The 18,621-nt window shown below is 34.1% G+C and overlaps 2 gene segments (V, D, J or C); one reads left to right on the top strand and one right to left on the bottom strand.

The window, feature by feature from the left end:
• Positions 1-1,157: 1,157 nt before the first annotated feature.
• Positions 1,158-2,487, top strand: LOC107667934 (Ig kappa chain V region 3547-like). The segment is given in 3 exon segments: positions 1,158-1,167; positions 1,857-1,952; positions 2,084-2,487. Coding segments are annotated over 3 exon segments (510 nt in total).
• A 6,573-nt stretch (positions 2,488-9,060) lies between these two features.
• Positions 9,061-18,621, bottom strand: part of LOC107667938 (Ig kappa chain V-IV region JI-like) — a 33,202-nt gene continuing 23,641 nt past the window's right edge. The window contains 2 exon segments of the V gene segment in view: positions 9,061-9,589; positions 16,450-16,456. Coding sequence covers positions 9,276-9,589; positions 16,450-16,456 — 321 coding nt within the window.

Below are 18,621 nucleotides of genomic sequence, written 5' to 3'. Positions count from 1 at the left end.
TAGCTTTAAGTCTGGGACCTCATTTATAAAGACTTGCGTAGAATTTCTGAAATGTCCCTACAAACAATTTATAAAACTATCCATACACACAAAAAATGTTCCTAAATGCATTACTATTTATAAATCTCAGCTCATTTTAAATTCAAGCACAATGTGAACAAAAGCATCAACCTACAGAACAGCCACAAATATCCCTTTATGATTCAGAAGAAGTACATCACTCATCACCATGAACAAGAAAATCCAAACATGTTTATATTCAGGAGATCTTTAATTCCAGTGACATACTTTTCACAAAGCATATGTTGATGAATATTGTGATTATCTATTTTTTACTCTTTACATTTTTATAAACAATGTTGTATTATTTTGATTATATATGCATGGAAAAAGTTTGTACGAATTCTCTTTTGTACACCTAAGGACATTTTCACATCATTTCACTTTTTTTTTTTTGCCTTTGTAAATCCCAATTTGTTCTCACTTTTGAAGTAGGATCCGATCGTACGTGCATTTTAGAAATGAGGCCTGTGACCTTTTCAAATTCAAAAAGACAAAAATTTTATTTTATTTGCTAACTACATTTTGATTAAATACAATTTAAATTTTTTTATCTATATATTTAAATAACATTTCACCCATCTGTGCTTCTATTTTGACTTCTGTAAATATAAATCAGTTTAAGGTAAATCTAAAAAATCTCCCACAAAAAAAACAAAAGAAAAAAAAAACAGATCACCAAATCTAAACATTTAACTCTCAAAACCACAACAGAATATTGAAGGATTGACAGCCAAACATCAAGAGTGTAATACATTTACAAGATGACATTGCATACAAAATAATTTATTATAAAAGATAAATGGGAATATCATCTCAGTTTTCATTCTCGTTTCAAACTGGTTCGCATGTATGAATCTACAGGTATATGCTGTTGAGAGCAGATAATAAAAAAAAGAATAATCATAATACGTTGTATTTATAATGCGCTTTTCTTAAACCCAAAGAGCCAGTGATCTTTAATATTATTAGGTTTTTTATCAACCCAGTAAAATAATCAAACATTCATTGTAGAGAGTGTCTGAGATAGGAAATTATGCAAATAATAAAGGATAACAAAACAGACATTCTATTGGCTCTCTGTCTCATATGTGGCGATGAGTAATCGTGAGTCAATTTATTCTAAATGAATTTCTTTGCCCTCTTTGTCCTAAACAGTCCTATATGTGACTTAAGTCCTATTCTTTTAAGTCAATTGTTTTGTTCTGACAGTACTGCATTTTCGAAACAGTTACATTAAAAAAAAAAAACAGCTTTAAAATGAGACACAGAATAGAGATCCACTCTATTTCAGCAAGGTTCATCCACTTGGAGATTTCTGGCCTTGCAGCTGATCTGAGGTGACCTTTTACCTCTTTTATCATGGCATTTTTTTATAATTATACTTCATACACAGTTCAGTCATTATGATGCAGGGAAAAAATGCAGCTTCAATCTAAACTCATATGAAATTATTTTGATGATTTTTATACACTGATGAAAAAAAAGCCACAAAATAAATTTGGTATTGAACTATTCTGTTGGTTTCCTCTAATGATAAATTGGGTAATGCATCATTATTTTGCACATACTAAACTCATCTCTTTATGCTACAATGCAGCAGTAAATGCACACTGGCTGTTCGCACAGGGTGCGTCTTCCATTATGCAGTGTACATGAGATAGCAGCAAAGCAGAGATACATGTAAGCAGCTCAAGTTGTTGTGAATCCTGCCCACTTCTTTGCATTGTCAGCACATGCTTCAGTGCTCTGAGAGTGTTTATAGTGCTGTGAGTTTAACACTTCATGACTGAGAGCAGAACAGAACACAATCTTCATCATCACACAAGACAAAACAACAACAATGAACAACATCATCTTCTTCATCTGGACATTGCTGTGCTCTATACAAGGTACATGAGAGTTTGGATGAAGCAGTATAATTAATAAAGTTACCTAACATATACTGTATATTATGATATGGATCCAAATGTATGTTTTTGCCTTGATGTACATATATGAATCCTATACATTTCTCTTTCAGGCTCCAGTGGACAGATCACAGTTACTCAAACTCCTGCAGTTCAAACAACTGAAGCAGGAAAGACTGTTGTGATGAGATGCACCTGCAGCACTCCTTTAACAGATTGCAGCCCACCATGTCTGTCCTGGTACTTACAGAAACCTGGAGAAGCTCCTAAACTCTTGATTTATAGAGTTAACAGTCTCCAGTCAGGAACTCCATCTAGATTCAGTGGCAATGGATCTGGCAGTGATTTCTCTCTGACCATCAGTGGAGTCCAGACTGAAGATACAGGAGACTATTACTGTCTGAGTTTTCACTACCCAAACAGTAAAGCTGTGTTCACACAGTGTCATACAAAAACCTCCGTTAGTCAGAGTCACAGTGACTGCACTGATACAGCTGAGAGATACTGCAGCTGCTGATGAGAGGATGACAAAAAAGATTTATGATTAATATAATATAACAGATTTTTTACATTTGTAACACAATTAAGATATTTTTTTAATATAGAACTCTTGTCATACTGATTTGTTAGACTTTCTGATTTGTTTTTCAAACACAGCTTCATTGTAGATGAATGTAGTTCATCATTTATTATAAATAATCCACTGAATCTGCAGATTCTTGGACAGAGAAACAGCAGTCAGAGTGATTCAGTAACAGCTGTGAGTGACAGAGACACTGAAGGACACACATCAGAATGAATCATTCACTGTGTCTCATCACAGAGTCAACAGTTGATTCAAACATTCAGAAGGCCAGTATAACTGCTGAGAGTCTCAGTGTGAACTGATGAATATGAACAAACCTCATCTCTCCATTAGTCCAACTCAACTGACTCATTTCAGAGAATAAAGAGTTAAAGAGTCAAACTCATATTTGAGTGATTCTGTTCCTCTCAGAATAGAGCAGCTCCATCAGCAGATGTTCAGCGTCCTCACAGCAGCTTGATGATACAGTAAAACTACACCGAGTCAACAAACAGAGAACCAACAGTGATCTTAGGAAATGTTTGAGGTTCATAATTTCCTTCATCTGCAGGTGTTTTCATGGTTCATTCAGTGACATTTGACTATGAAATATGAGCTTTTTTTTCTGGGGCCTCATTTATGTGCATAGAATTTCTGAAATGTCCCTACAAACAATTTATAAAACTATCCTTACGCACAAAATGTTTTTCCTAAATGCATAGATTTTTATACATTTCAGTTAATTTTAAATTCAAGCACAATGTGAACAAAAGCATCAACCTACAGAACGGACACAAATATCCCTTTATGATTCAGAAGAAGTACAGCACTCATCAACAAGGAAATCCAGACGTATTTATATTCATGAAATCTTTAATTTCAGTTATATTAATGCATATTGTGATTGTCTATTTTTACCTTTACTCTTTACATTTTTATAAATTATATATGCACACAAAAGTTTGTACAATCTTTTTTTTTATCATCTGTGCACATAAGGACATTTTCATATAATTTCACATCTTTATTTATTTATTTATTTTTGCCTTTGTAAATCCCAATTTCTTCTCACTTGAACAAGAAAATCCAAACATGTTTATATTCAGGAGATCTTTAATTCCAGTGACGTACTTTTCACAAAGCATATGTTGATGAATATTGTGATTATCTATTTTTTACTCTTTACATTTTTATAAACAATGTTGTATTATTTTGATTATATATGCATGGAAAAAGTTTGTACGAATTCTCTTTTGTACACCTAAGGACATTTTCACATCATTTCACTTTTTTTTTTTACCTTTGTAAATCCCAATTTGTTCTCACTTTTGAAGTAGGATCCGATCGTACGTGCATTTTAGAAATGAGGCCTGTGACCTTTTCAAATTCAAAAAGACAAAAATGAGTCAAAGACATAAAGAAAATATTATTTTATTTGCTAACTGCATTTTGATTAAATACAATTTTAATTTTTATCTATATATTTAAATAACATTTCACCCATCTGTGCTTCTATTTTGACTTCTGTAAATATAAATCAGTTTAAGGTAAATCTAAAAAATCTCCCACAAAAAAAACAAAAGAAAAAAAAAACAGATCACCAAATCTAAACATTTAACTCTCAAAACCACAACAGAATATTGAAGGATTGACAGCCAAACATCAAGAGTGTAATACATTTACAAGATGACATTGCATACAAAATAATTTATTATAAAAGATAAATGGGAATATCATCTCAGTTTTCATTCTCGTTTCAAACTGGTTCGCATGTATGAATCTACAGGTATATGCTGTTGAGAGCAGATAATAAAAAATAATAATAATCATAATACATTGTATTTATAATGCGTTTTTCTTAAACCCAAAGAGCCTTAGAGAGATCTTTAATATTATTAGGTTTTTTATCAACCCAGTAAAATAATCAAACATTCATTGTAGAGAGTGTCTGTCTGATTTCTATATTGTGCGATTTGACATTATCGAGTATTTTGCAAAAAACATTCAAAAGAGCCCTACAGAGTGCACGCGTACATTACATGAAGTCTAGACTAGTGAGTGTGTGCATTTACAGTGCATTCTTTCACTGCATGATTTAGTCTAATAAAATGCATTTAGAATGATCACAAATTCAAGACATGGATGCAGAAAATGTATATATTTTTACCACTTCATGTAGTTAATTAATTCCACACGAAGAGTGCCGTTTTTCTCCAAAAATTACCATGATTACAAATGTGATATTGATTTGTTTTACAACAGTTCAATAAACTATAAGTGTAGGAATATACAGCAGCTACTTAGCCTGGTATCAGCAGAAACCTGGAGAAGCTCCTAAACTCCTCATATATCAGATATCAAATCGTAACACTGGAACTCCATCTAGATTCAGTGGCTGTGGATCTTACACTGATTTCACTCTGACCATCAGTGGAGTCCAGATTGAAGATACAGGAGATTATTACTGTCAGAGTGAACACTATATCAGTAATAGCTGGGTGTTCACACAGTGATAAAGAGTCGTACAAAAACCTCCGTCAGTCAGAGTCACAGTGACTGCACTGATACAGCTGAGAGATCCTGCAGCTGCTGATGGATGAACCTCAATCACTCTTGTTTGTAGATCACTATATTACAATGCAGAACTCTATCTAATAATGAATTAAATCTGTACTGGTTAAGTTAATCACTATGATGGCTGAACAAAACAGGATCAAGCCTTTTCTCACATCCCAAAAAATCATCCACTGTCCACAGCATTGCAGTTAAAAACTGAATTAACATTTATCATATTTTAAAATCAAATACTGTAACACTTTTAAGGACCATTTCTCACTATACATTAGCATGCATGATACTAGCATATTGACTGTTCATTGGTACTCATAAAGCACAAATTAATGCCTTTTTCTGCATGACCATATTTTAGATCCCTTTATCCCATAACTATTAATAAACAGCAAATTAGAAGTGTATTCAGGCAAATGTCATATTTACAGTTGTTCTCGATTGCTTAAACGCATTTCTTGAAACTATGCCTCGTATTCTCAAAACAGTAAACACAAATCCATAACGTCTCACCCAATTCCCCAAACATCCTATTTTCAGGTCAAAATCAAGCTCTACACTCAAAAACATTCACTTTTGCTGAAAAACCAAACTTCTCCCTCAGACATCATACAAGCTTTCAAAAACACACACACTACAATATAGTATTACACACTGGTGCAATAAATTCAAAACAATATATCCAATGGTGTTCATTGTGTGTTATAAATAATCATACTCTTAAACTTATAACCACAAATACGTAAGTATTATGATGTACTATAACTGTTGTTATGATTATTCATGAGTTGATATAACATATTATAAGTTTTTTTATAATGCATTATGCATTCATTATAATGCCTTAAGAATACCCTTATAATGTATTATAAATACGGGCTTCATAGAAAGTGTTACCGATTTTTCCTCTGGGATAGAATACTCTGAAACGGAATGCTTCCCCTGCTGGAGGTGATGAAGCTGTTCTCCTGCATTGGAGTCTTAAGCAGGATGAGAAAATACTTCTTTGAAATCGGAGACTGACACATCATGTAACTGAAGAGCTCTAGTCAGACAGAGCAATTTTTTTTATATTCTGTGGGGATTGAATTTGGCTGCACATCCATGCTGAACATTGGAGAAGAAAACCGCTGCATTCCTCTGTCGCACCATTGTAGGTTACTGAAGTCTCGAGGGGAACAGAGTGATGACAGATGAGTGAAGGATGATTCACAGGAGTGGGAGAATACACTGCAGTGGGGGCTGGTGTTCATATTACCAAAGAAATGGGCTGAGTTGTGATAGTAGTGGTGGTGGTGTTAGAGTAAGGAGCATTTGGAAAGGAAATGGGCATTTTTCAAAATAAAAAATATATATATTTAATAGGCATTTAAAGGAAAAGTTTAGTTTTCTAATTTTGTAACCGCTTAATTATTATCTTTCAAACTGTATAAATGTATCAGTCCAGTAAATCCATGTTTAATGTTCAGCATATTTGCTGCTGACCAGTGTTGTGAGGTACAGGCTTTAGCTAAATTATTTAAATAAAGAGTTACTTTGCATTGTCATCACATGCTTCAGTGCTCTGAGAGTGTTTATAGTGCTGTGAGTTTAACACTTCATGACTGAGAGCAGAACAGAACACAATCTTCATCATCACACAAGACAAAACAACAACAATGAACAACATCATCATCTTCATCTGGACTCTCATACTGTTTGCTCAAGGTTTGTGTGATAAAATTTGTACAGTTTATTAAGTCTTTGACGTGTGAAACACAGGTAGTTCATTATCTTCACTATGTTCTTTCAGAGTGTAGAGGCCAGTACACTTTAACTCAGAGAGTCCATCAATAACAGCAGCTGAAGGACAAAATGTCAGAATAAAATGTAAAACCAGCAGTAGTGCATACTGGGGTGATCGTTTATCCTGGTATTTACAGAAACCTGGAGAAGCTCCTAAACTCCTCATATATCGAGCAACAAGCCGTAACACTGGAACTCCATCTAGATTCAGTGGCAGTGGATCTCACACTGATTTCACTCTGACCATCAGTGGAGTTCAGACTGAAGATACAGGAGATTATTACTGTCAGATGTATAATAGTGGTCCAACAGTCACACAGTGATAAAGAGTCGTACAAAAACCTCCGTCAGTCAGAGTCACAGTGACTGCACTGATACAGCTGAGAGATCCTGCAGCTGCTGATAAACACAATCACACACAACACTGATCAGTGAACAAACACTAATAACTCAGTATCATTACAATAAACATCAATCATGTATTTCTGAGGAGAATGAGTCAGTGTTTTAATATGATCATCATGTTTTAGGTGTAATATATGATCCCTGTCAAACAAACTGAACAGACTGAATTCAGTCACTTCTGCTGTCTGGACGTGATGCTTTCAATTTGGCCCACAGAAAGATTTACATTCTTACAGAATTGACCTTACAACACATACATTACTGACATTCAGCCAATCAAATTACTGTGCTGAGAAACCTTGTTTCCATGCCAACATTTTTCCATCAAGCTCTGAAGTCCCGTACAGAAAGATGGTAACACTTTATTTTAGGGTCTCTTAACTAGTTGCTTATTAGCATGCATATTACTAGAATATTAGCCATTTATTAGTAGCAATTAAGCACCTATTAATGCCTTATTATACATGACCTTATTCTACATCCCTAATCCTACCGAATACCTAAACTTAACAGCTACCATACTAACTATTAATAAGCAGCAATTAGGAATTTATTGAGGGAAAATTCGTAGTTAATAGTGAATAAGTGTTCACTAAAGTGTTACCAAAAAAGTACTAAAGTGTTACCAAAAGATCCATAAAAACCTCTCCTATGTAATTCGAATAACAGTATCCAGGGTGGCTGTTTAATGGAGTTTCATTAAATAATAAGACTGTAAGTAATAAAGCATGTGTTTGGTTAGTTTTCACTAACACTAGATCCAATTTAGGTGATTCCTTGGAGTTTTACATAGAAGTACTGTATACTTCAATGTCTGTAAAACTGAGCTGGATATTTCCTCTGGTTATTTCCAGAATATTTCCTCTGTAAATCTATATCCAGAGATGGGCACTCGAGTCACATTTTAATAGACTTCTGAATCGACTCCAGACTCGACTCGGACTCGTGATGAAAGACTTGTGAGTATGTCTGTCTCTGTCTACAGTTAAAATGAACATCTGCAGTATATATTAAATGCAAATGGCTTTCACGCAGTGTACTTGTGCATCTTGACTTCATCTTATGTGTGGATTATTTGGTTTCATTTGAAAAACAGAAGCATGCTGAATGGACTGTGTGAATCTCAGGTTTCAACATCTCTTTGCTCTGATAAGTAATAAATAACATGACATGCAGCCGAAAGTTAACTTTATTATATGAAAAAACAGACGAAAAAAAACACTTTTTTTTCCATCTGCAAAGAGTCCATTAAACATGTTTTCTTGGTGTTAATATTAATGTTTATGGCATGTTGACTGTCTGACTTGTCACTTGGGTAAATTTCCCCAAGTAATTTCACTATTTACCATTATATTTAGTGTTTCAACATAACAATCTGACACAAAAGCTTGTGTTTATGTTATTGATTAGAGTTTGATGACATTTTCATATATATTTTCTAAGCTGCTAATAAATGTAATGGTGAGTTTGTCTGTGTGCTGCTTGACTACAGCAGAAGTGAAACTGGTCTGTTTCAGTCCAGATCATGTAACCAATCAAACAGTGACTCTGGGAGTGTGGGCTGAAAATCCCATTTACATTGTCAGGGTGGAGTGATTCTGATCCTCTCAGAATAGAGCAGCTCTGTCTCCAGAGACCATGTTCAAACCCCAAGAGCTTTATTTGACTAGATTTACTGCTACTGATCGAGCTTCTGAAAAGCACCTGAATAAACACTACATGCATCTTCATCTGTTAGTTGAATGATGTTGTCAGACACAAATGGAGTTTGTTGAGAAGCTTTATTGAATGTTGCAGCAAACACAGCAGATTGAAAGATCAGCCAGTGCTTTGACACTAGAGCTCTCTTTCAGTATTGAGTTGTAAATGACTACAGCTGCAGCACTAGACTCATGTGAATCCTGCCTGACACAGGACACTCAGATACGCTCATCTTCAGGAGAGAGCAGCGCTCACTGGAGAAACATCAGCACTGCGAGCGACTAACAGCGACTCTTGTGGAACGAGGCCTCATGAGGAGCTCCATCATGTGTTACTCTGCAGACGTACAGCTCTCCCTCTTCCCAGCGTGCTTTGCTGAGGGTCAGGACGCTACTGCGGCTGTAGCGGCCGTCCTGCTCGCTCTCTGCGCTGGTCACAACCCCCTCGGTGACCTCTGAGCCGTCCAGTGTCCAGCTCACCAGCGCCCCCTGTGGAGAGTAAGAGCTGAGCAGGCAGAGCAGTGCGGCTGAGTCTCCAGAGATCTGCAGAGAAGAGGGCGGCAGCAGAGACACTGAGGGCTTCACTGTGGGACCAGCTGCAGGAGACAAACACAACACATTCACAAACACAAAGAAAACACACTGCAGCTCCAGCACTCTTCTGCCCTGCATCACTCACATCATTTCAACATGACTTTCATGACTTAAACATACTGTACCAAGTCATTTACTGCTTCAGTTTCAGTAGTTTTTATACCCAATATGATGTTCTTACAATTTTATGTTAGCTGTTATATTATATCACTGATTAGCCTTAAATAATGTATTTACTTAATGTAACTTAAAATGTAATATCCTAATAATGTGTTAACTTTATTTATTTACGTATTACACTTTTCAGTTTCAAACAGAAATTGTGTGACTACACAGAATAGCACTGTTTGGAATTAGAAAACAATTAAATTTACTAAGTGTAAAAATGTACACATATTTTGTATAAAATGTGCTTGTAGTACTCACTGGATTACAAGAAAAACACGAGCAAAAAAAAAAAACAGATAAAACTCACACATAATGAAAAATTATGAGATGCATTATGAAAAAGTGTTTAGACAGCAATTTTTCTTCAAAGTAAATAATTTGGTCACACTTATATTTCTCACAATTAAATATTAATAGTTAATTCACAATTAACTATTAGAATTAACTACAAAATTTCCCCTCAATAAACTCCTAATTTGCTGCTTATTAATAGTTAGTAAGGTAGTTGTTAAGTGTATGTATGGTGTTAGGTTAAGGGATCAAAAATATACTGATGCAGAATAAGGTATTAATAATTGCTTTATAAGTACTAAAGAACAGACAGTATGCTAGTAATATGCATGCTAATAAGCAACTGGTTAATAGTGAGAATTGGTCCCTAAACTAGTATTAATAATAATTCAGTTCTTCTGAATATCTAAATGTATTTTTAAACATTAAACAATCTAAACTATTGTAAATTATATTTATTACATTTGTTTTTTTACTTTTTATACAATCTAAATTGTAGGTTTTCAATGGGATATTAAAAAGACAGACTTACCGAGCACCAGTTTAGTTCCTCCAAGTTTAGTTCCTCCACCGAAAGTCCACCACAGTGATACAATCTAATGAAAGGCTCGTACAAAAACCTCTATTCCACTCGAGTGAACACAAACTCCAGCAGAGAGAGAGAAACAGCACTTCAACACACTGAGAGCCTCAGCTGCTGACAACACTTTTGACTTTTTTTTTCCTCAAAAAGAACGAAACTCTCTCATATATAGTACAATCAAAATGTTTGTTATTGCTTGAAAACAATGTAATTATTTTATAACCATCCCAGCTAACAATGACCTGTTGGTCTGCCAGTGTTTTTTTTGGGCGGCACAAAGTCAGCATCGTGACACAGGTGGACCTCCGTCTACATACCATCAGTGAGCTGACAAAGCTAATAATGCTGTCAGACTGCCGGTGTTTTTTGGGTATCACACCAGCAGAGGTTCACTGTGGTCGGGCCTCCGTTGATGCACCACTGGCAAGCTGATAGTCAGTTCATGCAGCTCAATCATCATGATTCACAGAAAAACCTGCAGCTTCAGACAAACATTAACATTAAACATTAACAAACATTATATAATGCTTAACAGATCATATTTTATATGATAACATAGTTAACATAGTTATTTTATATTCACCTAGCTAGAAACATGAGATGACATGTTGTTAATGAACTTATTAAATATTAACTAATGATCAGCAGATCATTATTTGATGTAAATTGATATGCTTGCAAATGTCATTGCACTTTCAATGCATATGATCATGCACTTTTTAAAAATCTTCAAGTGATTTTGAAAGATGGTTTACAATGATTAAAAGCGTCATTAATAAATCATTAACAAAAGTTGCATAATACTTAACGGATCAGTTTATACTTACAAATGTCATTAAACTTTCAAGTCATACGAACATGCACTTTTTAAAAATCTACAAATGAAAAGGTATGTAAAGGGTGGTTAGTTAAGTTTATGTAAATGCTTGCTAAAGACATTAAACACATTGGCAAACCGTGTTTTTATTGCCTCGAGACATATTAGTATACTACTGTATATCATTAAACAGGATATTCCTTGAATCGTAGATCAACAGGAGAAACAAATTCAAAGAAATTACTTGTTCATTCATCTAAACAATGTAATAAAGCAGAATGAACCGTGTTCCCTTATAATAATCAAATTGACCACTGCACACTTCTGACCCCTTAACCTACCCTTAAACCAACCCATACACCAAACCTGTCCCTAACCTTAGCTGTATCACACCTCAACAGCAGCAGAAGAGTTGTGCATTAACAAAAGCTTTTAATCATTGTATAACATCTGTTAAAATCATTTGTAGATTTTTTTAAGAAGTGCATGATCACATGGATTGAAAGTTTACTGACATTTGTAAGCATTATTATTTACATGAAATAAGTATATGTTAATCATTAGATAATGTTTAAGTACATTAGTATACATTAACAAGCATATAATCTCATATTTTGAGCTATGTGAATGTATATTAACTAATGATCTGTTAAGCTTTAATTGATGCGTGTTAATTATTTATTAATGACAGTTATTATAAGTGTTACCAAAAGTGTTAACAAAGAGGAATTTAAGTGGAAGGACAGAACTAAATATCTATTAATCACTGTTTCAATAAATGGAAATAAATGGAATAAAAAAAAAAAAAAACCCCGGATGAAACAGATGTTTAGTGACTTGTGGTAAAGATGTTAAATATGTATGTATCATTGTTTGTCATCTACAGATCGACATGTAAATCTGTTTGTTGGTCTCACTCTTGTGTCTTGTATATTTCACTACCTCTATGTCATGATCGTGTATTGGTGTTTGTTATATGTATTCAGATCTATTTGCAGATCTGTCTGCTTGCACCCTCTGTATTGTGTTCTTTAGTCTGTTTGTCATAAAAAAAACAATGAAATTGATTCAACTGGCAGAAATCTTGGAAACATACCCAGGCAGCCATTTTCATTTTCTTAATACTGTATGTTTGTAAATTAAACAGAGATGATAAATATTACAGTGTCTCATATTGTTGAGTATACAGCAGTCATTAATCTTTGTTGGAAGCTACTGAAGTGATTGGATGCTCCAAGATGGCGGAGACTTGTATGATGCTGCATTAATGCTGATATGTGTCAGTATAAACCACTATAATAAGAACCAGTGAAATATCCACACAATTGACTTAAGGTTCCTCTAAAGATTAAACATTTAAACCATTAAATTATCACACAATGATTCAAAAATTGTTACTGAACAAGCATAATTGTGAGAATGTCAGATTATTAGTTCTGTATCAGTGTATATGAGTTTGTTAGCAGCACAAGCTGTTGTAAATCCTGCCCACTTCTTTGCATTGTCAGCACATGCTTCAGTGCTCTGAGAGTGTTTATAGTGCTGTGAGTTTAACACTTCATGACTGAGAGCAGAACACAACACAATCTTCATCATCACACAAGACACAACAACAACAATGAACAACATCATCATCCTCATCTGGACCATTGCAGCTTTTATTCAAGGTGGGATGTTTATTCTTTTTAATACACTTCCTGCAACAACGGATATTCACTAATTGTTGTTATTTTCTCTTCTTCAGAATGCAGAGGAGTCACTCTGACTCAACCTGAAGTTAAAACTGTTCAGCAGGGTCAAAAAGCTACAATTGAGCGTAATATGGATGTAGCATTATCATATGATGATTTAGCCTGGTATCAACAAAAACCTGGAGAAGCACCTAAGCTTCTTATTCATGACATAAATAGCCTTTATTCTGGAACTCCATCTAGATTCAGTGGCAGTGGAACAGCATATACTGGAAGATATTTCTCTCTGACCATCAGTGGAGTCCAGACTGAAGATACAGGAGATTATTACTGTCAGAGTTACCACTACATCAACAGTAAATATGTGTTCACACAGTGATAAAGAGTCGAACAAAAACCTCCGTCAGTCAGAGTCACAGTGACTGCACTGATACAGCTGAGAGACACTGCAGCTGCTGATGGGAGGATCACAAACAACACAATGACTCAAAGTAGCAAAGTTTCAAGAGATTTAAATTAATTGTAATTATTTATTTATTGACATGGCATTTGGATATCAGATCAGTATTTCACCATAATAATATTTACAATATATAAGATAATAAAATGTAATACATTTAAGCGGCCTGTGAGTGATATATCGATATTTTGATATTATGAGCCTAATTTACACAAGTTACATTTCTATCAACTCAAATGCAACCAAAATATATAACACTACCTTTTTAATACTAGCCTTTGTTGTTTTAAATAAAACAGAAAAATGAATTATGGAGAAAAAGTCGTCACGTATGAGATCAGTCGTCTGATGAAAGTTGATTGGTCAGTGCATGACAACAGTCAAGAAAGGCTGTCCAGTTTCTGTGCGATCTAAAATGTGTAAATCTAGTGCTTCCATTAGGAGACACAACAAAATAAGGTACTTCATTTTGTAGAAAAAAAACAAATTCTAAAAAATAAATGTAAACAAACAAAATGTGCGGAACAGAAACACGTAGAACAGAAGACGGGCATTGTGTAAAGATGTGGAGAGAGTAAAAATAAAGATGCCTCTTAAAAATATATAGAAGCATCGATACATCATATGGTGAATCATTTAATTAATGTATCGTTACACCCCTGCTATAAACTATAAATGATAGTGTAAATGGGCAGAGCCCTTCAGAAGTTAAACCCAGATCCTGAATTCATTCAAATGCCCAAGGTGTTTCTGGGGGTGTGATTCTAGTAACCCACACCTATGAACTGGCCACATTAATCTGTTTCTCTCCACGAACAGACAGTGAGTGATTCTGGTATTTTGATGCACTGTAAATGTATTGGCATTAAAGCCACATGACATGTCCAGAAGATGACATCACTCAACTAATTATTCTTTCTGGTATGTGGTATTCGTGACCTCCAGAACACAAACCACAATCATGGAGACACTAGACACTTCACACAGTATCTGCATGACACAACTTAAAGGGACACCAAATACAAAACTATAAGACAATAATACGAGCTGCAGTGCATGCTGAGGGCTGGAGCCCCGCCCTTCTTTCTGGGACTTGATTAGAGATGGAACTAAACAATGTGCTGGCCTTCCAGGACTGGAGTTGATGTTCAACATCATCAGAGGAGCTTCATGTTACAACAGGGGTGTCCAAATTCTGTCCTGAAGGGCCGCTGTCTTGCAGAATTCAGCTCCAACCCTAATTAAACACACCTGAATCAGCTAATCAAGGTCTTACAAGGCATACTAGACACTTCCAAGCAGGTGTGTTGAGGCAAGCTGGAGCTAAACTCTGCAGGACACCGGCGCAGGACCGAGACTGGAAACCCCTGTTACAGTAAAACTGGCAACATAGAAGAACCAATAGAGGTCTTAGGAAATGTTTCAGTGATTGAGGTTCATAGTTTGACTCACAGTCTTGTTTCATTTTTTTAATGGTTCACTGAGTGACATCTGATTGTAAAATATGAGTTCTGGGGCCTCGTTTATAAAGACGTGTAGAATGATCCTAAATGTCAACATACAACTATTTCTGGAATGTCCCTACAAACCATCCTTACACACACAAAATGTTCCTAAATGTTTCTCACTTTATAAATCTCAGTTCATTTCAAATTCAAGCACGATGTGAACAAAAGCTGCAGAACAGCCACAAACTATCCCTTTATGGTTCAGAAGAAGTACAGCACTCATCACCATGAACAAGAAAATCCAAAAGTGTTTACATTCAGGAATTATTTAATACCCGTGATGTACTTTTCACAAAGCATATAATAATAGTAATACATATTGTAATTGTCTGTTTATCTTTATTTTTTATCCTTTTTTTCTATTAACACTTTTTAGAATATATAATTGACATTTTTATAAACGATGTTGGATTATTTTAATTACTAGTATAAATGAGCACAAAGGTTTATACACATTGTCTTTTCTTGGCATACACATTTTCACATCAGGTTTTGCTTTTATAAATCCTGATTAATTCCTCACTTTTGATGTAGGATGAGGCCTGTGACCTTTTCATATGCAAAAAGACAAAAATTAGTCAAAGACATAAAGACACAATATTATTATTATTTTTGCTAACTGGATTTAGATTAAATAAAAAACAGTATAGTGTCTACGGTGACGCATTGCTGCCACACACATATCATTTTTTCCACTCAATTATGTCGTAATAATGAGATGTTATGTCATTTTAACGACATCTTTTCTCGCAATAACGAGATGTTTTCTCGTTAAAACTACATCTTTTCTCGTAATAACGAGATGTTTTCTCGTTAAAACGACATCTTTTCTCGTAATAATGAGATGTTTTCGCATTCAAACGACATATTTTCTCGTTAAAATGACATATTTTTTCTCGTAATAACGACATATTATGTCATAAAAACGACATGTTTTCCCGTTATTATAGATAGGCTAGACATCTTTTCTCGTTAAAACGACATCTTTTTTCTCGTAATAACGACATATTTTGTCATAAAAACGACATGTTTCCCGTTATTATAGATAGGCTATATGGTACATTATGTGAGCGAGCTAAGCGACTCCGCGCTGCTGTAGTTACAGTCTGACATAAACGAGGATCTGCACGCTGCTGAAATTATTGAAATACACTGTTTTAAATGTATTTTAATGTAATGGTTTTAATTGTAGCGGCATGTTTATTAGGATTAATCTAATTATTAGATTAATTATTTTATTATATTACGACATAATTGAGTGGAAAAAAAAATATGTGTGTGGCAGCAATACGTCACCGTAAGTGTCAGCTTCTTTTATGTTTTTAATCTAAAGATTTAAATAACATTTCACTCATCCGTGCTTTTATTTTGACTTCTGTAAATATTAATCAGTTTACAAACAAAACCACCAGACCACCATCATTAAACACTTCAAAATCTGAATATTATCACAACAGAATACTGAAGGACAAACATTTAGTGCAATTAATTCACAAGATGATTATTCACTAAAATAATTTATTATAAAAGATAAATAGGAATATGATCTCAGTTTTCGGTCTATAGTGTTAAACTGGTTCATATATACAGTATATATATATATATATATATTAAGCAGATCTTTTTTGTCAAAATCCCCCATTTGTGCCCAAATTTTTCTGAATGGTTTCATGCATATAGTCATGTTAATAGTGTCCTATGTGAACATGTTCTGCATTTATTTTCCCCAGTTTTTTTTCTTTTTTCTTGAAAATCGTATTTGAATGTGCGGCAACTATAGTTGCAGGTGGGCAAATATGCTGTATGCACCACTTTGATGTCAAATTTGAATAAGAGGAGAGCTTTTGGAATCTAACTCAAAATAACTGCTTTCAACAGATCAATCTTTATTCAAAAACAAATTTATCATTCATAAAAGTCGAAGAACATTCGATGCAAACTCCAAAAAAGTTTAATCTTGCTTATAATCTCTTGAATATGAAAACACAACAAATCCATTTGTCTTAAAGTGGTGGAACATAGTGCAGAACAAAGTGCAACCATTAAGTTGCCCCAACAGGGTATTGTGTATCAAAAAGTTAAATGAAAATAAATGAATAAAAATAAATAGAATGACGAAAATATTACATCTATAAAATAAAAAAGGTATACCTGAAAGAAAATTATGCATTTAACTGTTTGGTTACCAACATTCTGCAAAATATCTTCTTTTGTGCTCAACAGAAGAAAGAATCTCATAGGTTTGCAACTCGAGGGTGACTAAATGATGACATCATTTCCATTTTTGGGTGAACTTTCCCTTACGTAAGCAGTTTTAGTATAAGTAACCTACAAGGAGTACTGCAGTGAAGGTACAAGTCGTTTTATACATTTACATAAACATATTTGCATACTATACTTTGTGATGTAAATATGTAAAATATCACATTTTATGAATAGGCACATACTGATTAGGTCAAATGGATTAACCCTGACAAAAGTCCTTGATATTCATGAAATTAATGATATTCTTTTTTAAATATATGATTATTTAAATAATTATCATGTGTAGGCTACACCCATGATTGTTTGTTTGTTTATTTATTTACTTATTATTGAACATGCAGGTATTTTCATTCTTAGAGGTGTGTTAGTTAAATGAAAATAAATAAATAAAAATAAATAGAATGAAGAAAATATTACATCTGTATAATAAAAAAGGTATACCTGATAGAAAATTACGCATTTTTTTAGGCCCATAGTATTCAATGGCTGACTGTAGTAGGTGATTTGATATAATAATGTAAATGTAAACTCATTACTTGTCTGAATATTAACATTATAATAGAATCATAAGCTACTAATCATACAATGAATTAGGGTCCTTGACCGATTAGAATGAAACACATCCAAACTGGATGAAGGGGCCTCAATATTTTTCCCCTTACAATGCATAATACTATAAAAGGGAGAAAAGGATAATCTACAGCAATTAATCCCATGCTTTAACTCTTTATCTTTCCAATCTTCCTTTTGTGTGTCTGACTGAAGTTTGTAAACTGCTGCTGTCACTTGAAAACTGGAAATCTACTGTACAGTAGAGATGTCCGTTAAAGGGCTAAGTTATGTTTTAGGTGGGATATTATGAAAGCAAAAAGCACTAAACAAGACCAATAACCTTGATTTATTAACCTATTAACACAGTATACCCCATTTCCCCATGATATGTACTTACAAGTCAACTATAGTTGCCGCTTGGACTTTTGATTAAGTATACAAAAAAACTAGATCTCCTGTAAGATTTGTTTTGTTTGGATGATTCTAGAGACCTTCATGATTATGTAGATATATAAATGTCAACAAAAAATTAGTAACATGAAAATTACATTTCTTTGGGAGGGTTTGCCTTCGCCATGCTTCCTGGAAGTAGGAGTAGGAACTTGACAGCCTCATGTGACAGGAAGGAAGTGAATAGCTTTTTTTTCTCTCGAAATCCTTTATTTGGTTGTTTTCTTGCATGTCACTGATAAATAGAAC

This window comes from Sinocyclocheilus anshuiensis, unplaced genomic scaffold (assembly GCF_001515605.1).
Source record: "Sinocyclocheilus anshuiensis isolate Anshui unplaced genomic scaffold, SAMN03320099.WGS_v1.1 scaffold3328, whole genome shotgun sequence".
Taxonomy (NCBI): Eukaryota; Metazoa; Chordata; class Actinopteri; order Cypriniformes; family Cyprinidae; genus Sinocyclocheilus; species Sinocyclocheilus anshuiensis.
The sequence above is the reverse complement of the archived record's forward strand: the minus strand, read 5'-3'. Positions and strand labels throughout refer to the sequence as shown.